Source organism: Glycine max, chromosome 11 (assembly GCF_000004515.6).
Source record: "Glycine max cultivar Williams 82 chromosome 11, Glycine_max_v4.0, whole genome shotgun sequence".
Taxonomy (NCBI): Eukaryota; Viridiplantae; Streptophyta; class Magnoliopsida; order Fabales; family Fabaceae; genus Glycine; species Glycine max.
Window position 1 is genome coordinate 37,369,456 of NC_038247.2, and position 23,774 is coordinate 37,393,229.

General features: G+C 30.7%; 3 protein-coding genes across 4 annotated transcripts; all 3 read left to right on the top strand.

The window, feature by feature from the left end:
• Positions 1-7,104: 7,104 nt before the first annotated feature.
• LOC100499873 (GDSL esterase/lipase CPRD49) lies at positions 7,105-12,699 on the top strand. The gene is made up of 6 exons (XM_003538415.5): positions 7,105-7,629; positions 9,523-9,600; positions 9,894-10,034; positions 10,739-10,815; positions 10,921-11,070; positions 12,240-12,699. Exons 1-6 carry the CDS (start codon positions 7,519-7,521, stop codon positions 12,451-12,453), a joined length of 771 nt encoding a protein of 256 aa, XP_003538463.1. The 5' UTR covers positions 7,105-7,518; the 3' UTR covers positions 12,454-12,699.
• Positions 12,700-14,714: 2,015 nt separating this feature from the next.
• Positions 14,715-15,133, top strand: LOC102670378 (uncharacterized; the record flags this gene model as incomplete). Its single annotated transcript, XM_014763701.2, has 1 exon — positions 14,715-15,133. A coding segment is annotated over one exon (396 nt), but the record flags the coding sequence as incomplete, so codon positions are not given.
• Positions 15,134-15,663: 530 nt separating this feature from the next.
• Positions 15,664-21,917, top strand: LOC100797609 (DNA replication complex GINS protein PSF3). 2 transcript variants are annotated; one of them, XM_003538418.5, is made up of 8 exons: positions 15,664-15,966; positions 17,975-18,070; positions 19,364-19,463; positions 19,720-19,785; positions 19,906-20,006; positions 20,438-20,530; positions 20,936-21,075; positions 21,194-21,917. In XM_003538418.5, exons 3-8 carry the CDS (start codon positions 19,419-19,421, stop codon positions 21,301-21,303), a joined length of 555 nt encoding a protein of 184 aa, XP_003538466.1. In that variant the 5' UTR covers positions 15,664-15,966; positions 17,975-18,070; positions 19,364-19,418; the 3' UTR covers positions 21,304-21,917. The 2 variants fall into 2 exon arrangements, with proteins under 2 accessions (XP_003538466.1, XP_003538465.1); XM_003538417.5 differs by lacking the exon at positions 17,975-18,070.
• Positions 21,918-23,774: the final 1,857 nt, after the last annotated feature.

Consider the following 23,774-nt stretch of genomic DNA (forward strand, 5'->3'; position numbering starts at 1 on the left):
TATTGTTGTATCATTTTGAGTTTAATATAATTTACATTTTTCTCAAAAAAAAAAAAAATCGGCTCATAACAATACATAATTAAGATTTCGACTCATAACAATAAATATCAGTAATAAATGAGAATGAACATTATTTTTTATTTACCTATGGGCCTTTAGAGATGATTACCATTTTAGGTAATCCAATGCTAAGTGTGATTAGGGAGCTTAACCCTTGTCACCCCTCTAATTAGGATTTCCCTATCCTATTTTGAACTTAAGCATATATTGGCCGAATACCTACTTGATGGTATTAAATGATTATAAGTATAATACATTTAGGTTTATAATTCTTAGGTGTCCGATTATCTGGATATTTGGTTGATCAAATGATTATTCTGTATATAAATTATAATTAGATGATGATGTAAATTTTTTTATATTTATGTAAATAAAAATAAATTGTTATATTTATTAACTAATTAATTATTTTAAATTTAGTTCTATTTTTTCAACAATCATAATTAGGATCATTGGTCTAAGTGAGATTCTAAGATATTTCTATAAGTTTTAGTTCTTTAGATCAATTACGAGACTAATTTTTAGTTTAATAGTTTAAGATTTAGTTGTATTTAAAACTTTTTATTCTTTTCCAAAAGTGTCCTATGTGAAGATCAAGCTCCTACTATTCCACAAATTCAGCAAATATTGTCAATCAAGTTATCTCCATTGAATTATTCTAGGTTACTTATTAACCTTTTTTTCCGCTCATTTTTCTTGTCACCCTTTACAATTGAATTGCAACCACCTCTCTTAGAACAAGTAATTGAGTAGTACATTTAGATTTAGAGTGACTGACCTTGTGGTTGGTGTATGATATGATCCATTTACGAAGGCCGGGTTTAATTTTGTACAGTGATTATTTCAACAATCGATTGTTGTAATTAGACTCGGTTCTTTTGTTAAAGTTTGCTTAAAGTAATTAATCTCATTCGGATGCAATAAAAAATAACTTTTTTATAAGAAAAATAGTTGAAAGAGAAAAAAAATGATAAAAAAAACACAAAGTTACAAATTTTCAAATTTATGAAATCAACTTATTTTTTAGAAGAATTTTTTTATGATAAATTCCAGTTGATGTCCCAAACCTTTTAGCTTATTTTATAACTTTTAATATAAAAGTAGCTAAAATGAAAGAAACTATGTTTTTACAAACATGCTCTCAATTTAAAGTTTTTATATTATTTTTTATCGAAGATATCCTTCAATAGATAATTAGAGATTAATTCCTTTCAAAAAATAATGTCACTAATCTAGTTATCTATCAATTGTGTTAGATTTTATTATTTTATTGGTTTTTTAATATTTATTAATTATAATTTATATTTTATAATTTTTAAAATAATTATTACAAGAATCATTAATCTTAACATTCATAATACTATATTTATTCCTTTTTATTTGTCTTTTAAAATTATTTTGTAGAAACTAAAAAATACAATAAAATTTTAATAAAATATTGTGGTTGTGAAGTTTTTTATTTCATTTATTTCTATTTCCACTCCACAAAAAAATACACCTGTAAAATAATTAAAGATAAGAAAACAAAGATATAAGAAATAAAAAAATTAATTATTATAAAAAATGTGATTTTAAACTTTATAAACCACATATAATTAGGAGTAAAATTTCTTTAAAAATGTTAAAAAAACCCACATAAATTAATTTTAATTATGAGCCTTTTAATTAGAGTGTGTTTAGATAGAAAATTTTAACTGAGGAAAGTAATTTATCAAAGAATTTGAATCTTTCTAATTTAAAATTCATTGTTTGAATGCTTTATGAAGAATTTAAAATTTTATAATTTTAAAACAGAATTTTAAACAACTAAAAATCTGAAATTTCAATTTTCTTCTAAAAAGTGAGAAAATTGAAATTCTTCTTATCGTCTTCTTCAAGAAACACATCATTCGAGTATAAGCATAGAAGAACATGTATAACTAACACATCAATTATATTTTTATTTTTATTAATTTTTTTCATCCTCATAATTTTAATTTTTTTATCCAAACACAAAATTTTGAAAATAAAAGAATTTCAATTAAAGTATTTAAAATTCTTAAAATTTAAAATTTTTCAACATTCTAAATTTCTCAACAGCTCTAAATTCATTTATAAAACCGTACGCGGAGAATTCCGTGAATGCATGTATTGACGTGATCTGTCATTTAATGCTCTGCCCACGTATTGTTGAATCCTCATAAATTTCTAGTGCCTTTAAAGTGATACCGTTGGAAGACCGGAACTTATTTTCCTTTTTTTTAAAAAAAAAAGAAAAAGAGACAGAACTTATTTTCTCTAAAGCATAAGAAACAGCACAGAAGATGATTGCAAATGTAAGAAAAAAAAAGATGATTGCAAATATCAATTCCATAAACTATTAACATGTTGTACAACATTGTGACAAAATTAAGTGTCGATCCTTTTTTTTGTTATTGAAAAAAAGGGAGTAATAGTTAGAACTTAGAATATAAATCACTTTATATAAATTTTCCATCATGTATTCATAAAAAAAGATGAATTAAACTTTTCATAAGTTAAAGCAAACTTATGTATCTTAACTTATGAAACATTATAAAGATTTTTCTAAAAAAAAATGAACGTGCATATAAGATCATTTTAATTAATACAATCGAGAAATCATTTTAATATTTTATTTTATTTGTTATACATACGTACATGTTTTGAAAAGTTTATCTATAATATACAATTTTTTTTTTCTGAGAGAATACAATATACAATTCTAAAGCCAGAAGAACCTGCAAAATGATTGCAAAGATCGTATTCCATCTCCAAGTTGCAACAATGATTAAGTATACCAACCAATTTATGTTACTATTTAAGAGGGGGGAAATATTGGAATACGGACTTAAATGGATGGTCTATTCTTAAGCAATATTCACGTGTTTAACGTCAGGGATATAGAAAGCTGTTGAGTTTTAGTTAGAAGTTGTACATCTAATCTAACAATCAATCTAGGTACGAATTACGAACATAAATAAACAATTTCATTCAGCGATAAACATTTAAATCCTCAATAGAAATGTTAGTTCTGCCAAAAAAGAAATGTTGATTCAGGATTAAGAAACAACACCTAGCGGTTAATTGTTTTGTAATCTTGTATTTTTTTTAGATCAATATTGTAATCTTGTATGTACTTCCACCTTCTCTATATGCGTGGATTTGAAACTTCTTAACATTGTTTTTTTTATGGTTGGACAACCTTTCTTATGGAAATCATCAAATGTCTAAAGAATGGTTAAGGTTGTAATTGAATGTATTGTCTTAGGTCTATATAATAATTTTCTAAACGAGTCCACATTAGTTGTCTTAATATGTCTTTATATTAAAATTGAGAAAAATTATATATTTTACAATTTCTTATAGATAAAATCTCTTTTTATGTCATCCACGTCATGTCTAATGATATTATTAAGATTACTTTTATGTTTGTGAGAGGATAATAAATGAGTTGAAAGATAAAAATTTCAAATTTAATAACTGAATATAAAAAGTGTGATAAATTAATCTTGTGAGCAATTTAATGACAAATTAGTTTTAAATTTTATAATTATCAAATTGATACTTAAAATTTGAAAGTCATTAGCACGAGTGATATGGTCAGATAGAAAGACCTGCCTAAAGGTGACTAGGCAGGTTTCTCAACATAGATTAATCATCAATAAAACTGATGAATACTTAATACTAATATCATAATTATCAAAAACAAAATGATCATAAGAAAATACAACTTATTATCAAATTAGTTCTTGAACATTATAAATTAATGATAAAATTGTCTTACGAATTTAATAATAATGTCAATCGATTACTCTTCTTGCATATTTGATAATTAAATTTTTTTTATCTAGAAAATAATTTACCATTGTCTCATATTTTTTTAAGGACCAAAATGAATATATATATATTTTTTATAAAAAAAACTACAAAATAAAAGAAGTGGTCAATTGCAATTGTAACTTGTAAACATGATCAGCTGGTGAGAGATACCATTCCGATATCTTAAATGCCTTAGGTTTGTTTGTTGAACTCCCCGCCAAAACCAGTTGTGTCAATACGAAATGCCATTATGGTAGTCGTAAAGGATAGCCTACTCTCGTCCCCTCCATGTCTCTTTTATAGTACTGTTCGTTCATTCATTTCCACTCGCCCACCAACTGATCGATTCATTGCTCTCCATTCAATGGTTTTAAAATAAGGTAGTGTCAACTTTCATTAACTCTCTTGCTTTCATAGTAATTTCTACTTGAAAAATGATAAAAATATTATCTCTAACATTTTTTTATTGACTTAAATCTATTAAAAATCACAAAATTTTATAAGTTTTGTATCCTATTTAATGCATCTCTCTTTCTCTCTCTTAATTTTATAATTTTTAATAAATTTTAATCAATAATAAAAAATATGTTATAAAGTGTATTATTAATAATTTTCTTTTTATTTTATATCTAGTGATAATGCGTACGTTGAGATTATATATATATATATATATATTATACCTTCCTGGTTTTCTAATTTTATTCAGTACTTGTGCTTTTTTGCCTTATTGCACAATGTTAGACCTTGTGATACTTTAGCTTTCCTCTCTTTTTTTCTGCTTTCTCTCTATTTCACTTTCTTGTTTTTTCTTAAAAAAAACTTTATGACATCAAAGCAATTTAGAAAAAAAGAAGAAGTTTGCAAATAAATACTTTTATGATTTTATTTAAACTTCAAACTAGATATAGATTCATTAAGGTTACGAACACTCTTTCTGATGTTTTTTTTAATAATGTTTATAATTGACGGAAACTTATTAAAAATTTATGAATCTCATTTCTCATTTAATGTTTATCTCTTGTGACTTAAAAATGAGATTTACCTAATAAATTTGAGTAAATTACAATAACTTCGAGATTTCGTGAAATTACATAAGCATTCCATATTTTTTTAACTAGTACTTCTGCTTCCCTATAGGGAGTATTAGTGTAAGATTTAAGAGAATATTAGGATAATGTTTTTTAAACTTATAAATGGGGTTAGTGTAATATTTTCAGACTTAAAAGGAAATTAATGTAGAGAAAAAGTGAGATTATCCGTAGTTACATGAAATCTTAGGACATGTTTGTATAATTTGTTAAATAAATTTCAATCAATTATAAAAAATAATGTTATAATAAAAAGTGTCAAAAAGTGATGGCAATAATAATATTAGTGTCATGATGACAATAACAATGATAAAGATCATACTCAAAAGTAAATAATATGTCTTGTTAAAAATAAAAGTTAAATTCACCATTTTTTTGTTTTAAAAATAAATGATAAAATGTATAAAAATGAGTTAAAATTTGAGTCATGTTTTGAAAATTATGTTTAAAAATTAAAAATTTGTAATCACCTCAAACAAAACCTATTTTTTTTAAGTTCATTAGGTTGAACCAAATTAATAACATTTTTTTAATTCTTTTTAAAAATTATTTTTAATTACAAATATCATGAAAATAGATTCGTTTGCTTGAAGTTTCTATATAATTTTACTATGAAAAAAAACATGTTTCTTTTTCTATATAAATAAGAAAAAGAGAAATCTTATTAAAATTTATGACAAATTTTTTCGTGACCATTTTAATTTAAAATTTCATTCCCAAATATTCATATAGAAAATTAAAAGAAGGATTTTTGACGTAACATCATGATGTAAACATGACGTGTGAGCAAAATTCATAATGTGAAATGATTAATAAATAACTATTTTTATTAATATATGAATAAAAATTTTGAACTCTAAATTTATGTATATAGAAAAATATTTATTGAGAAATTAAGTGTCCGATGTGAAATGTCAATAAATGAAGCAAGACCAACCGAAGTTTTGTTTGTAAAACATTTAGGCCAATTCAATTCATCCTAATTTTCGCGTCTTAATTTGTGGAGTCGGGACAAGTTGAGTGACCTATTTTGATAGCCTTTAAAGAGGCGTTTGCTAGGGAAGAAATTTTTTGATTTCTTATGAATCTTAAATTGAGAATTTTGGTTTCTTATTTTTCATATCTATTTTTAAAAAATATCATTCCTAGGAAATAATATTTTTTGAGAATGTTTTTTAGTTAAATTTATCACAAAATTATTTTCATAAAGGTAAGATACTATTTTTTATGAGTTTGTTTTTTTTTTTGTGATAAAAATCTCACGTTACTCATATTAGATTATTTAATGTGATAAATAATTAGAATGATAAGTATAAAATATCACATTATTCTTTAATTTTGTCCCAGTAGGATCATTCATAGGTTAACAAAACCTAACCAAACGTGTGTATGTGTAACCTACCTATCCCTGAGTTCAATTTTGAGTTAAATGCCCCTCATGCATCAAATACACCCCCTGATATCTTGGGGGCGGTTTCCCATATCTTGATCTGGTTGTTGCTCCGAAGATCTTTGAGAGCATACCCTAAATGGTTACAATATGATTGAGATTGTGCCCCCTATGACGTGGTTATAATAATTATTGTGAAATTTGTAATCATAATTGGTGTAGGTCGATTATATTTGAGTTATAGGTCAATTTGGGGTTTATACACTCGATCGGTACCCCGATCAAGAGGGTACACAATCCTTTAGTCTTAAGTGCGTAAACACGAATAGACTCGAACTCAATCATGACTCAGTTGGCATATGATCAGAGGAGTACACAACTCCTCAGTCTCAAGTGCAGAAGCACAAAGAGACTCAAGCTCAATTATGACTCGATCGATATATGATAGTATGATGCACAACTCCTCAATCTTGAGTGAGTAAACACGAAGAGTCTCAAACTCAATCATGACTCAATCAACATATGAATGGAGGATGCAAATCCCTCAGTTTCCAGCTCATAAGCATGAAGAGACTTGAGCTCAATTATGACTCAATCAACATATTTACATGGAATAGATAATCCCTTAATCTCAAGTTATATGGCCAAAAGATATAAAGTTTGTTAAAAAAATATATAAACTCCTAAAAGAATATTTAACAACCAAATTTATTTATAGAAAAATATAGTTCCTAGAAATTTTGATTGTGGAACATGAAAAAGCTTTCGTTATACTAATCACTTCCTAAATTCTCGAGAATAAAAATAAAATGATTGTGAGCGTAAACCGACTTTTTATTTTTCCCTTTTTTGGGTGAATGATGATGGGGAGAGTGGAAGGCTGGAAGGTGAGATCATAACCAAACATTTTGAGATGCTTTAAGGAATCAAAATCATCATTGATAATCGATAACCAAACCAAACCTTAAACAATTTGCTTTTAGTATCCCACAAAATACAAACATAGGCTGCATTGACTCCACGAGCTTAGGAACAGACTCCTCTGTATCTTGTATTTTTATATATACTCTCCCTTCTTCTCTCTCTCATGCTCATTCTTAACCTCAACAACTCACTCAACTAACGTTACACAGAGAGAGAGAGAGAGAGATTAGGAGGGAAATGGCTGCACCTGCGAGGCCTCTGTTCGTTCTCTTCGGATCCTCCATTGTCCAACTCAGTTTCAGCCATGGTGGTTGGGGTTCTCATCTTTCTGACATCTACTCTCGTAAGGTATTACTAATCAACTCATCACTCTCTCAATCTCTCATTCTCTGTTATTGCTTACAACTTTCACCAACAATTGTGATTTCTTCCATTGTTGGTGCTGACCAATACAATTTCAATATAATCATATCATGCATCCTCCAATGACATGTGAATGTTATTTCCTCAACAAACTCAACGCCACTCTTCTCTTTCTTTCACTTTTCCCATAAAGGGTTTCATTCATTGGCTCATCTATAGGGGATGCTTACCAATTCTTCAATTTTAAAAGCTAGTTTGGTTTTTCACTTTTTTGTTCCAATTCACATCACGCGGACTCTAAAAAACTACTCCATGTTGCTTCCCATCTGGGACTGAGAGACAAGATTTTTTTTTATCCGTGAGAATTAAAAATAGTGACACATGTTTACAATAACTCATATATCTTATTCAATCAACTGCAATTTTGGTCTCAAAGTCAGGGTTTTTTGAGTGTATGTGACCGCGATAGTGACCACATGGTTTGCAATTTCCCATAACATCAAGGAACGCGACAAAACCGCGTCTGCAACCAGAATTTAAAACCTTGCTGAGCGACATCTTGGGGCTGGTGAAAAAAAGACCTTTTTGTTGCTTGACTTTTTCCTGGCTTGTGAAGAAAAGTCCCAATAGTGGTTGGTCACAGTGAAAATGGACTACAAGCCCAGGTGACCTTAATTGCAATGTCAGTTAGGGGCTTGAATCCTAAAGTCACCATTCTGGAAAAAAGTTTTACTTTTACCTAATCACCACCCGATTGAAGGGTAGTCTCAGAACTTTGTTTGTGGGGATACCCAGTCATAGACAAGAAAAAAAAACCTCTTTTTGGTCCTTGACAGTTTGGGCTCTTCAATCCTTGAAAAGCAACACCAAAATCATCCTTTTGTGTACAAACTATGATGAGATTGAGGGATTAGATTTGTGTCCAAAGGAATACAGTGTTTTTCACTTATCTTTTAGGGACCAAATTGATGTCAACCCATTTTTTCAGGGATCAAAATGGTAATTTACTCTAAAAAAAATTTAGCTACTCAATTATTGCTCAAATCTTATCTTTGACTCGTGTCTCATTAGCTGTGTATGATTTTCAAAACAAAGAAGTGAATTTGAATAAATTTACTTCAGTGCATGAATGTTGATGATACTAAGCTTCAAGTGTAACATCATGGTTGACTTCTCTAGAAGTATTACCATTATTGCATTTGACTAAGTATTCCCTCATTTAGTTAGAGGCAATTTGGACAAAGTTGTTCTTTACAAGAACTTGTAGGAGAAGAAAATAAGATGAAGTAAGAAGGTAAAATAAATCAAATTTCTCTTATCAGTTAAAATAAACTTATGCATATTAACTTATGAAAAAATTTAAACTAGGAAGCTTCTAAAAATGTTGAGGTACATAAGTTGATTTTAACTTATAGAGAAGTTTGATTCATACCTTTTTTTTTTTTCTTCCCCTTTAAGTACTTATTGAAAAACTTATCCAAATTGAACCTTAATGAGTTTAATAATGGAAATTTGAAGAAGAAAATCATAAAGTTAGTCAATTATTTTAATTTGTAAATTCTTTTTGGTTTACTTTCGTTTTGGTTACTGCTATGTATTTGTCCTGCTCATGCCTTCAAATTTTATATTTTACCCTTCCTAATAATCACCTAAAAGATGCTCTGAATGATTACAAAGTAGGAAGCATGTGCAATGGTTGTATCCAGGCATTTACATCTCATAAGTGTGGGTAAAGAGGAAACCTAAGTACTAAGTAACCATGCATTCTCCTCTGTGCTTATCATGAGCATTTTTTCTTTTTGTTTCTCTTTCGCTAATGAAATATTAAGGAGAATAGTCATCTTTTAAGTTATGACGGTGCAAAATTTCTTGTTGTAGGCCGACATATTGTTGCGAGGATACTATGGATGGAACTCGCGACGTGCCCTCCAAGTCCTTAATCAAGTTTTTCCAAAGGTATTGTACCTCTAAAGCAACCATTCACATGGCAGAACTCAAAACCAAAATGATGCCTTTGGTGCAGCTATTCTTCACTTCAGCTGATGCTTGATTGATGTAGCCTGTAGTTTAAAATGATTTATCAGTTAAAGCACAAAGTTTCTTGAAATGATATATTTTTTCCCCAGTTCTTTATGCATTTTGATGTCCTAATGGGATATCTCACTAATTTTATACTCTTTCAATTTGATAGTTTGATGTAGCTTATTATCCTTCTTACATTATATAATTTTCTGTATCCCACTTCCCAGGATGCTGCAATACAACCTTCTCTTGTGATAGTTTATTTTGGAGGTAATGATTCCATGGGTCCTCATTCGTCTGGCTTAGGCCCTCATGTGCCTCTTCATGAATATATTGAAAACATGAGAAAGATTCTGATTCATATTCAGGTACTTCTGCGCTGTTAATTACCAGGTTCTTTTGCTGTATAGACAGACATCTTCACTTTCAGACACATAGAGCACTAGACAGTTCATTTTTGTTAATATGGAAGCTAAACTATTTCTTTAAAATATCAAGTTTGAGGAAATACACTTGACTTATTGAAGGCTTAGCCATCACATTGATGTATATCTTACCTATCTTTGGTTCTCCAAAGTTGTTTCTCACAAATTTCTCAGTGGAATAGATCAACACAAATCAATAGTATATTCAATTATGAAATGTAGTTTGCCTGAGGTCATTTTATTCACATATAATTTTATATGACAAAACATATTTAAAATAGTTTGGTTGCAGAATTAAGATGTGGAGGTGTCAAGAAAATATAGTCTGTGGATAATAGTGGACACCATTTGAAATGGACAAAGTGAATATTGTTCTATTTCATTTAGTGTATTTTTCCAAATATTAACAAGCTAAACGAACCAGGGAAATGCGAAAAGAGAAAACAGCAAAAATAAAAAAGGATATCTAAGAAAACATAGTGAAAAATATTTGCAGTTATGCAGGAACGGCAGCAGATTGTAACTTCTATATTGAAGAAAAATGAATCTTAAATATGATGATCTTTTGCCTACTATGATGATTAAAAAATGCATTTTTAAAAGGGAAATTATTATTTGTAATTTAATAAGAGGGTATTAATTGTCAGGGTCTCTCTGAAAAGATACGTATCATTGTTCTCAGTTGTCCTCCAGTCAATGAGGAAAAAGTGCGTGGAAACACTAGGTAGCTTGATGATATATTTTTTCCGCTCAATTTTTCATCTCTGTACTTGTGTTCAGATAACACCATAAGTTTTAACCTTGATTTTTAATCCCCTTTCTTAATCAGTGGAATTTTTAGTGAGCTGGTAAGAACAAATGAATTGTGCCAAAGCTACTCAGAAGCTTGTATTAAGCTATGCAAGGAACTGGATGTCAAAGTTGTTGATCTTTTTAATGCACTGCAGAAGAGAGATGACTGGATGAATGCTTGTTTCACGTAAGCTTCTTGACTTTATCGTTCTCTCCCCCGCCCCCCAAATACCACTAAAATTCCGAACGCTGTCATATTGCAATCTAATTGTTTAATACCCAAATCCTTCCCTAGCTCTTTTCCAGTATCTTGAGCTTGTAATCTTCCATCTTAAAAGCATACTGACTGATGCAATCTTCTGATTAATTTAGACCTGCATCAGTTACTTGCTTGCAAGTTGTAGAATCTCTTATTTTCCTTTTCACTTCACTGGTTTGCATGTCCATACAATTCGAACTATTTTTTATCTTTCAAAGATTGGAATGACATTAACTTGGTTTTTGATCCTAATAGATAAGTCATATCAATTTAGTTCTTGAAAGTTGGAGACTGAATGTCCTCTAAATAAATTGACATCAATGTAGATCCTCAATAATAGAAAGATGACATCAATTTACTCCCTAAATCTTGCGGTTTGTGCATAGAAGGATGGTTTTTTGGTTACTTTCCACGGTTGAGGTACTAAATTGATGCAATATCTCTTAGGGAGTTAGAGGACAAAGTGATGTCTACCGAACCTTCCAAGGACCAAAATGAATTTTCACTCTAAAATTTATGTGCACTCCTGACTGCTTTTACATTTAGTGTCTTCATTTCATTGGGTTTCATCTATCAGAATTCAGTGATAAGAAACAGTGCTTCAACAATAGGTTGTGGAACATGTTTTTCTGAGAGGTAAGGTAGTCACAATGAAAAAAAGGACAAAACTTAGATCCAAAGCTATGTTGCATTGATTAACAAAGTAATCACATAATTTTGGTGTCATTTTCTAATAAGAATTGGAGTTTCATCTTGAAAGTTTATGTTGACCTGTAATGCAAACCTGTATTGCATAGATTAGTGAAGTAAAACTTTGTTTTTTATTAGAGAATAACATCAAAAGCATTTATGGATCTGCATGAGTTTTTTCCTAAAAAGGTGTGAAATAGGGGGAAAAAAGCCACACTGGATGTCAAAACCATTGTTCATCTGGTATATATTTTCATCTCCATATGATAGTTTTTTTTTCTTTTCTGATTTCTTGTGAAATATATTAATTAACTGCCTTCTTTTACATGTAAATGAGAATGTTGTTAATTAATATGTTAACCTAAACGATATCTTTAATGTGTTGTCATCTTCTATTCGTTTTGCAGTGATGGTATCCATTTAGCAGCTGAGGGAAGCAAAATTGTGGTTAAGGAGATATTGAGAGTGCTTAAGGAAGCAGAATGGGAGCCATGCCTCCACTGGAAATCCATGCCTACTGAATTTGCAGAAGACTCACCATATGATCTTGTTGCTGCTGATGGGAAAACTACACTGAATCCTTCTGAGTGGACTTTTTACAGAGAGATTCAGTGGGATTAGGTTGTTAGGTTATCAACTTTAATCATAATCATTTGCTCTGGCCTCCATTCAGGAGCCAACCTTTCTGCCAGATCCTGCAGGATTTAGCAGTTTCATATATTATATACGTTCTGCTTAGACATGTTGAGTGGTTATTTGGTGATATCATTGCCCTATATTTTAGATAGTCTTTTTTTATTATTCATCAGGATTGTTATTTCATAATTCAGCTGAAAGTTACCTTAATAGAATAGATCCATTCTTCCATAGCTATCTGCAAATTTCATTAGTTTCATAGAATGGTATCCAACTCCTAAGAAATTATTTTCATCTGTATGGAATGTATAAGGAATGAGACATAATAATTCATTATTTCAAAACTTGATGATATAAGATGAGATTGAATCTGAAATCCTTGCACTTGGTGCCAAAGATTACTATCAACGTGTGCTGATCACCGCGTAATGACATTTGAACAATACTACCTCCGGTCTTTATTATAAGAAACAAATACATTCTCATAATAAGGACCTGAGGTAGTAGACTAGTAGTATCTTTTTTCAATCACCTTTACACCGTTTCACAGCTTACATATGTTGTTACAGAGTATGATGACTAGCATACAAATTATAGGCGTTAAAAAAAAAAAAAAAAATCATTGCATGTGAGAGCTTAGCATAGATACTTGCATTAAAGAATATTGATAGTATGCAAACAGTAATGTTCATAACGCATTCCAGTTGAAATAATTTACCCTGATTTATACCTACTCCACATAAGGCATGTTAGGACGCACACATGACCGGCGCTAACAGATTATTGTATATAATATATACTTCATTTACACACTCGGACTTGTAGAGCATAAAATAAAATTATTTATTTTTACAATATTTCTATTTATTGGTATCTCATTGAATACTTTAAATTTTCAAATACATTTTAACTCTTTCGATGAGGATAACTCTGTAAAAAAAGTTATTTTACTGTAACAGCGTGTTATTAATGATTTTCTTAAAAAGTATGTATTAGTTTAAAAGATAAAATATTCACTAAAATAAATAAATAATATTAGAAGGGAAAATAATATTTTATTTTAACATCAATTAATCAAAGTAAACTCCAAAATAGGAATTCACACATTCGATCGGGCTATTTTCTAATCTCCTACATATGAAAAAAAAATAGCCACTTACTGTTGACCACAGGAAAACTTGACTGAAGCTTTTATAATAACTAGAAATTTTGGTGCATTGCACAAATATTCTTAAATTTACCAAACCAGTCACAAGTTCGAGTGAAACTGGAATTTCCTTAAGATTTTTGAATTTGAGTCATATGATTGAAAAAAACTGGAAGAGAAGATCCCACTAAAATCCGGGGTTCTATCTATATATTTCACACTTCATTGTGACATGTGTAATAAAATATAAATAAGTTAAAATTGAAATCAATTGATAATTTCTGTATCTATATTTCACAATTTTGACAACATGTAATTAAATTGAGCTAAGTGCTAAGTCTTCTGCAAGCCATTAAACAAGCCTTTTGTTTTGTTAAACGTGTACTTAAGTTGTAGGAGTAGCAGGCAAGTGCCCATAAATTTCAGCAGCAAAGAATGCACATGTCAGATGTCACCAAATAGACACAGTCACGCAGGCATGCATCATTTAGAATTTGTGATGGCTAATACCCGCGTGCAGGGGCCGCAATACCATGCCAACACTGTGCTATAAATATGGCCTAGACTTTTTCATCCATAACAACACACAAACACAATCAATCATGGCCAAAGTACCTTGGTGTCTTCGGCATCTCCTTTATTCTGCTCTTCAGCCTTTGTCTCCTTGTCCTTATTAATGGTAACATCCTAATCTCTTCACCTACTACTCCAATGTCACATGCCCCCTCTCTCTCTCTCCAACAAGATATATATGCTCACACAAATCCAACAAGATGAACAATACTATTTTTTAGTAGAAACCACAGACATTTTCTGCACAAGACAATTTTGTTCGAACGAGAATTTTACTAGTTAAGCTGAAACATTCCTGTACCGATTGATCTACACTAAAAATTTAATATATTACATGCATCTTATTAACTACTCCCTTGTCCAAGAAGTGTACATGATGTTAGCTAGTAATATGCCAGTTAATTAAACTCAAATATTTCAATGCCTGGCTTGATTTGTATATCTTAATTTATTAACTGGAGTCAACAGGGTCTAGTTCAGTTGGTTGAGTAGGATGTATGAGTTATTGTAAATCCTCTAATACTGTCTTGGATTCCCATGGGTAAAAAAAAAATACTATTTACAGGGACTTGACAATGTCTATCTTAATTTTTTTTTGTTCCTAATCTATTATTATGCAGAGGCACGAGTGGTGGAGGCAAAGATATGCGAAAAGTACAGCAAAACATGGTCAGGGTGGTGTGGCAACTCTAACCACTGTGACAACCAATGCAAGAAATGGGAAGGTGCAAAATTTGGATCATGTCACTGGGACTTGGGCGGAAGGCTTGTTTCTGCTACTTCAACTGTCCAGGTTTATGTGCTAAGCGCAGCAAGACATGGTCTGGTTGGTGTGGCAGCTCCAACAACAGTGGCAAGCAATGCAGGACTAAGGAAGGTGCAATTCATTGAGCTTGTCACGTTAACGTTCGGGCTTAAATGATATAGAGACCTTATGTAATTGCCTTAAATGATATAGAGACCTTATGTAATTGCCTAAAGACTCACATGGCCAAGAACAATTAAAACTATACTGTTGAAAATCATAAAAAAATGAACATTGCCCAATGTGTAGATTTCCATAACTAGTATTTTAGTTTTTACATATCACACAATAATTATTTTTTACATTATTACTAATTTTTATAACAAATAAATATTTATATATAAAATATATTATATATAAATTATATTTTAGATTTATAATGAAGAATTTAAATTATAATATAAGTTGTTTTGAATTCTTACAAAATTATTAAAATTTAATATATTAATAGAGATAAAGAATGTAGATTGAAAAAATAGGTGTTAACAAATATTAATTATATAAAAAATAATGACAAAATAAGAATAGTTGGAGATAGTTAATTTTTTTTTACTAATAATGTGAGAATTGAAATGTATGTACAAAAAAAAGAGGAGAAAATATTAAAAATATGCAAATAAAAAAGGTGAAAATCATGTTTATACTTTATATACTTAGTTGTGACTTCTGAACCGAGCGGTTAATCCGTTCATGGAAATTTGAAAACGCGCCATCACTAAAACGGAAAATTTCGAAACGCGCCAAGTTTCAAAATCACGAATTCGAAGAATAAACCCTAGTTTCCTTCCCCCAACCAAATGCACGAGTCTGTCCTCGGACAACAAATTCTTACCATCTCTCTTCCTTAATTGTTCAGTTGTAGACAAACCCTAATCCCTAAAGTTTCAATTTTCGTCATTCATTCAGTGCTCGCTCTCCTGCATTCGCACCGAGAGCTCCGTGCGAGACTCCAGCTCTGAATTGGCACCACAAGGTAAAAAGCTCAGTTCTCTCTCTGCGCCTCAGCTTTTGAATCCATCTTTCACTTTTTGGGCTTGGATCCGTTACTCTGTAATGTGTTTATCTGTTTTTATTTTGAATTTGTCAATGCGCTCTACATTCTGAGAATGAATTCTTTCGTGTATGTTCATGTGAAACATGGTTGTCAAAATTGCGAGTTTGTAATTACGATTTGAGGTGATTGCTTTACTTGTAAATTTGAATTTGTGGAGATATAAGGTTTGGTTGAGTGGTTGAGAAGGAGAGGAAGGAGGGAATGGTTGTGGGTTTGATCCCTCGTAACAAAAACTAACAAACTAACGATTAATATTTGCTCATAAAAAAATTTGAATTTGTAATTACCACTATAGTCCACGACTCAGTTACTCAACACAGCACTTGCTATGTAACTTACGTGAGTACGCAACCACTGAAGGCACATCACAAATTCGTTACACGACTCAGTTACTCTCAGCCATTGAAGGCATAGCTTTAAGCATCAATCCATTGAACCATTGAAGGCACAGCACAAAGCAGCGAACCGTTGAAGGCACAATACAACACGTAACTCGACCACTTCTCTTGGCCATTGAAGGAACTGATTTGATCTGATTTCATGAAATCCAAATCGAAAATGAGAAACCCTAGTCTCCAAATTGGTAAATCTCACTTTGCAAAATCTCAATTCTTAAATTCATCCCAAACCCAATTTCTTAACCCTAAACTCCAAACTGGTAAAATGTGTGTGTTCTTTGTAGTGTTTTCTTGCCAAAAAAAAGGGCATTGAGATTGGTGAATTCATTTGGAGTAGAACAATACTGGTGCGTTTGATCTTTTATGAAAGGGAACTTAGACATGAGTTGAATGTGCTTCTGTTACTGGGAATATTGAACCTTATGAAATGGAACTTACACTTGAATTAATTGCATGAGCTTCTGTTAGTTTACAAAGCGTATTTAGTGTTATTAATATTTGAATCTGCATAAGAAGCAATGCATTTTTGTTGTTTGTAATGGCGTGTTTGATCTTTTATGACATATTGACATGGAATTTAGACATGAATTGAATGTGCTTCTGTTACAGTATATCAGTGAATTCATTTAAATTTTTACATTGTTTTTATGATTAGTTTATTATAGTTATGATTAGTATAACAGTGAACAAAGGTAATGCAATTTTTTTTGTTTATAATTATGATTAGTTGTCAAATGGTTTGTTAAAGAATGACTGTAAAGTAATGAGATTACATGAGATCTATTAACTTTAAATATCCCTTTTTTCTTGGAGAAAGCTTCTCACGGATCTAAATCACAATAGTAAAACCAAGTTCTTGAGTTCTCCTCAAATATGTTTCACCTCTTATTGTTCAATCTTTATTTTCTTCAGTTGACATTAGAGAGAAACAAAGCCTTTTTGTCATTAATATTATGGTTATTTGGTTATTGTTGTCAGATTTATCCTTGTTTTAATTGTTAGTAACATTATTAACTAAATTTGCTGAATTGTTGGTAAAGTCTATCAGGTTAAGCTCTGACTCTATACATAGCTCAAGCTTAGGTGTTATTCATTTTGACATTAATTATTTGTGTAGGCCTTTGTCCTATCACACTAATTTGTTAGTCCTGATTCTGTGCAATGTTATTGCAACTATCTGAAGTTTGGGAAAGCTTAATTAACTGAGAAATCTTTGGTCATGGATTTTGTCCTAATTGCCTGGGATCTGGATCTGGAATGGTTGCCTGAGGTGAACATTTCTGTGTCTTGAGTTTGCTGGTGAAGAAGTCAGTGATTTTATTTACTCTAATGCCCTACATGCTTTGTTATTCTTTTAATACTATATGTGCTTCTCATTTGAGAGGGGATGATTTCATTCACATAGAGTTATTTTGAAAGTGTCCTATAATGTATCAGATCAGATCTCTCTATCTCTTTGCTATTGTTACTTTTGTAATGTTAAACATTTTATTGATGAAAATGATTCTTTGATAATTATGCTTCCTAAGGATGTTCTGGTGATACGAGGCCTCCTACCAGAGGGTGGAAGTTATCCAAGCATGTATTTTTCTTCCTAAGAATACACTCCCCTTTGACTCCTGAAGGTTATACTCTAAAATTAAGCACAAATTTATTATAGTTTAAATTGCAAAATGAAAGTCACAAGATATGTCAGATAAAAGAAAATAAGCATGTCATATCATAAAGTCATAAAGGTAGAAAGAGAGCTTTGGACTCTGATATTGCTTCTAGTGTGGGGTATAATAATTCCAATTTATACCTGGAATAGTTTCCATTCAGCAAGTTAGGTTTTGGATAAAGGTGCTTTTTGGAGGGTCGGAAATGGCAATGATATATGAATATGGTCAGATGGTTGGCTACCCTATCAGAATGGTCACCATGTTCGGAGCCCATCCTCACTGTTACCTTCTAAATTCTAATGGTACAGTTTCATCTTCAACTAAACTATATTCCAGTACATGGTACTCAGAATTAATCCAACAGATTTTCCACATGTACCATTTGAAGCAAACCAAATATTTCAAATTCCACTGCCGAACTTTAAAGTTTCAAACCTATTTTGCTGGGATGGTATGAAAGATAAGTGTAGGAAAAGATGAATGATGTGATAGGAAGGAAAAAAACATTATTTAAGTAATATAACTCTTAATTAATTAGCAATGATGCTGTTATCTTATGGGCATTATTCCATGACATTGTGGCTTTCTTTCTTTGTTTCCTTTTTTCAAGTTGAAACTTAAATTCCACCTGCAAATTATTTAAACCTATTCCTACAGACATAATTCCAGTTGGAAGATCTTGTATTATGATCTACAGTACAAATCATTCGTTATGAGTTCCAAACATTAAGATTGTCCTGTATATTGTTTTAGATTTCCCCAAATGCCCGTGCCCAAAATCCATATGGCCAATGTTAACTCACAGTTGGCCTAACCTATAGGGTGAGCTAAGGCGCTAATATATTTAAGACATGGCCTAATTTTATTTGTTTAAATTTAGTGTCTGGCCCTGAGCAACAAATTTTCACATTCAACTAGGAGTTAGGGTTTTGCTTTGCTTGATTCACCTCTCCCCTTCTTCATTTACTATTGACTCATTTTTCATTATTTTTTGAAAGTTGTGTTCTTTTTCCCTTTTTATGTGATGTATATTTTCTGTGCTTTTGTATTTCTTTTAAATGGAACTGCAACAACAGATGCAGGTTCTGAGTTTCATATTGATATTTTTTTTTTATTCTGCCATTTGTAGAACAGATGCTGGTTGTCTTAGCTGATTGATTTTTGTTGTCTTTGTTATTAGTTCAATCACAGTTTGCTTTTGTAATAAAAAATTATAAATGTATGTCATGTTTCAAACAAAGTTTTTTTAATTTGCAGTTCACTCTTTCGATGAGTTAAAAGAAAGTATAGAAGCAGCAAGCTGGAGGATAGGATGGCTAAGTACTATGATATTGATGATATTATCATTGAGGAAGAGGTAGGCATCAGACTCTTCATTTTTTTTAAAAAAAAAAATTGCTTCCAATTGATATATAAGGGAATGGTAGTTTTGAAATATTTGATTTTTTTGTAATTAAGGGAAATTGTTTTGCTACAGTATCCTTAAGATGTCATGGCCTGCGATGTTTTATGTTGTTGCCAATTTTAATTGCATCAATTCATTATATCTACTATACATAATGCAACCTGAAATTCTTACCCTAACACTAGGGTTTGTTATGTTCTTGTCACAGACTGTGTCAGTTATATTTCAGAGGGCTGCATCTGGAGTGGGAATAGATCCCAGTTCTTCAATCCTTGTAAGAGTCATTTACACTCTTCTATACATTTCCCAAGGAAAGAATTGTTGGCAGTGGCACCAGATACCTGCTCTGTGAAACTTAATCATTTGACCTAACATTACATTGTTTGATTTTCAGATTGAAACAGGTTCAAAAGTTGAACTGCCGTTTTGGCTTGCTCATGAGTTACAGTTGAGACAAGCAGTATCAGTCAATGTTCCTCCTTGTTTCAATCAAAAGTAGTGATTGTTTTATGTCTCTTTGAATTTTATAAGTACATTCTATCGTATAATGGAGCATGTCATGACATTAATGAGTTAGGAAGCACTTTTAAGTGTATATTTCTGTTGCACCTGAAATGTTTTGGCTGACCTTTCCTTAATACTCTTGTTGCATGGGATTTAAATGGATGTTGAAGCCAATTCTTAACCTTAATTTTCATGTACATTTCATCATTAAGTGCATGGTGTCACCTGGAACTATGGGTAAAAACAAATTCAATAATTGATGTACATGGCTTTCAGAGAAATTGTTAAAAACTAATATTGGCATATGTATGCTAAAGCTGCATTGGCATTCATATCAAAATTGTTAAAAACTAATAATGGCATTCGTTGATGGGTTGAAAGTGTCAATCTTTTATCATATAGTTGATGATTCTTGATTTCAGAACAAGGCAGGAGCTCCATGCTGATTCTGCAGGTGTGGATCTGAGGTCCAGATGTCCATTTTTCTATGAATTTGGTTGCAAGATAGCACCCATGTAAGTCTTTCTTATGTCTATATTTTCTTGCTTGCATCATCTGAAATAGCCTTTTGTCTCTCTTTGGTTTAAATTTTACTCACTTATTTTAATATGTTTTCTTATATTTTGCTGATTACTTTTATGACTTTGTCTTGGAAGATAGTATATGGCCATGTGTCGTGTCATCGTCCATATCTAGAGTGGACCTAGGATTTTCAATTACATGCTTCATGCAGCATCTCATTCAAATCTTTATTACCACAAATTCCATTGAGTTCAGACAACCTAATAAAAATGTGTAAGATAACAAAATGTCCAAAATTTTTGCCAACCAGCTTCACCACAAATGCCATGAGTCTTTTTTCAACAACTTTGGCAACTTGTTCTATTATACATTGTTGATTTATTTTTCACTTATGGCAGAGTTGGCGACCGAACCATTGGGTTTCTGTTGTTGACTGCATTTAAGAGTAGGTACAAGGAAATTCTCACCAAGGCACATACTGTAGCATTTGCACCTGGTTCCAAATTTTGGACTATTCTAACAAAAGAAGAGATCTACTGTGAGATGTTATCCTTGCTAAATAAATGAAGCATGCCTTTAATTTTCATTTATGTGGTCACAAACTTTTCCCTCGTGAGTTATTCAATTTAATTTGTTTATTCTAATGCTCTATGTAGTGTATGAGACAGCTCAATCTGCAATGGCATCTTTCAAGAAGTGGCGAATGGGGGGACCCAGATTTCAGATAGCTTCTGTTCTGGGAAGAAAGAGAAAATCTAAGGAATAGATGCTTTAACCTTATTACTTATTAGACATTTGTTAATGCCAATGTTTTGCACCTGCAAATTACAAGATGTTTTGAATAATGGATAAAAAATGCTAAATTTATGTTAAACATACAATACAATGTCTTCTAATTTACAATATTGCTAGAAATAGAAGAAAACTGGATACTGAAAATAAATATACAAGTGAATTTATTGCCCATCTTGTGGCTATGTTGTGTGCCACGAAATCCGGCGACTTAAGCAAGTTCTGGTGGTTGAATTTTCTGCACTACTGATCATGTGTTATTTGTGCTACTGTGTACTAAGGGTCACCTAAACAGGGTATTACAGGTTGTGTTAAGAAACAAGGCTAACAGTCAAACGATCTTACTTTGATTTTTTATTTATTTAGTAATATGGTAATTAGGATCTTAGGTTTCTTGATACTCTAAAGTATCTTTACAAGCTTTAGATTCTTGGACTGACTATTAATCAGGATTTAATCGCACTTAAAATTTATTGTCTTTTCTTGAGAATGTATTATGTAAGGTTGAATCTAGATATTCTCCAAGAAACTCAAAATGTGTTGAATTGGTAACATCTGGTATTCAATTCCATTAATTTAATAATTTCATTCCCTCTCCTGTGCCCTTTCTTGTAATTATCTCCACTTGTTATCTTGATTTCTTCCCATTTATTATGGAACACAAATAGGTTCTTACATTCATACGTCAAAACAATTTAGTCCTACTGCATGAATATAATTCTGTTGAATTTGTTTAGATGCCAATTAGGACCTATTTACTTGTGTTTTTATTTACTGTTTTTATTCATTGTTTTTACTCTTTAATTACAAAATTACTACTTTGTTTTCATTATGATTTTTTTAAAAATATTTTGTACATGAAACACCGAAAATAAATTTTTTTATACAAATTTTAAAAAGAAGGAAAATTAAAAGAATAAAGTGGTATTTTTTTAATTAAAAAAATGAAAATACAGGTAAGTGAAAACAGTAGAATATTCGCTTAATTTATTTTTACAAGATTCTAAGAAAATTAAACCAGATTATCTAATTAAAATTTAAAAGTAAATACAATAACATGCGAGTTAAAAAAATAAAGGAAAGGAAATATAACATTAAAATAAGGAATAAGTTGAACTCATGTTCGTAAGTCTCTTTTTGGATGCTTATACAATAACATCAAAATTTGTATTCTCTTTGTCGTAGTTTAAGAACTGCTATTATGCTTCTAGTAAGATTTTTTTTTAAAAAAAAGCATTGAAAAGTGAAAAATAATTACCAAGATATTTGTACTGCTGAAATTTTTAACTCGTAATTAACCCATCCAAGATATTTTGGTTGAAACTGAATCTAGTTGATGAAGTTAGCCATGCCTGAGTGAATCAACAATCGTATTCGACATTGATATCATAACTACCCCATAACTAGTAAGGTTCTCTTGTGTGTTGGGACCAAATATGTTGCCCTTTTTGCCTTTTTTTTGTTGTTTGAAGGTATATATTCGTCTAACTGATGGTGCTTCCCCTTTTTTTAGGCCTAAACTGTAGTAGATATTTTGGTCTATTCTGAGTTGTGTGTGTGTGACATATGAAATGAGATATTAATATAAGATATTTATTCGACGGCGTATACACTTTCCAATCCACGGAGGCAGAAACACGGTTCTTTCTTATCGTCGTGGCAATGCACTTTTTCACTTTTTGCATCCAACCCTCTTAGATATTTTCAGCTCCATGCTATCCCCACTCGCACCTTGCCGCGTGCAACTTCCTCAGCCTTTGTTGACCCTCGTTTTTTTTAATGGACGGATAAATTCATTTCTAAATTTTTAAGAGCATTGACTGAATGACTGATATTATATATTTGTAATTACTAATAAATAATAAAATAAATAAAAGTAATCAAACGTGAATCATTAAATTGTTCTAATTTTTTCCACCCAAAGTTCACCAATTAAATTAGAAAACACTCAATTTTTTCCTATTCAAATCCTAATATTCACATACTACAAAGTATTTCAAATTTAATTAACTTCTAAGCTTTTAAAACTATTTTATATTCTAAATGAATTACGAGCCTCTAGATATTTGGATAAAAAAGGTAAATTTGAGAATTTTAGATAAAAATTAATAAAATTACTAAATTTGCTTGATTTTAAAAATGGAAAATTTTAATTGACTAAGAAAATGAAATATTAAAATCTTACATAATTCAATTAAGAGATTTTAAGCTGTAATTAAACCTTTTCTAGTTCAAACGAGGGTTCACACGAATGAAATTTGTACATATTATTAATGAGCTATTATATGTTGTTTGTATTAGTTTATTTTAATACATCTAAATTTATACTTTTTTAATTGAGACCGAATCTAATCTATAATCTAAATTTCACATTTGATTGGGTACTAAGTACACCCAATGCAGAAAAAGAATAGAACTTAGTCAAAACAATAAAAAATTATAAAA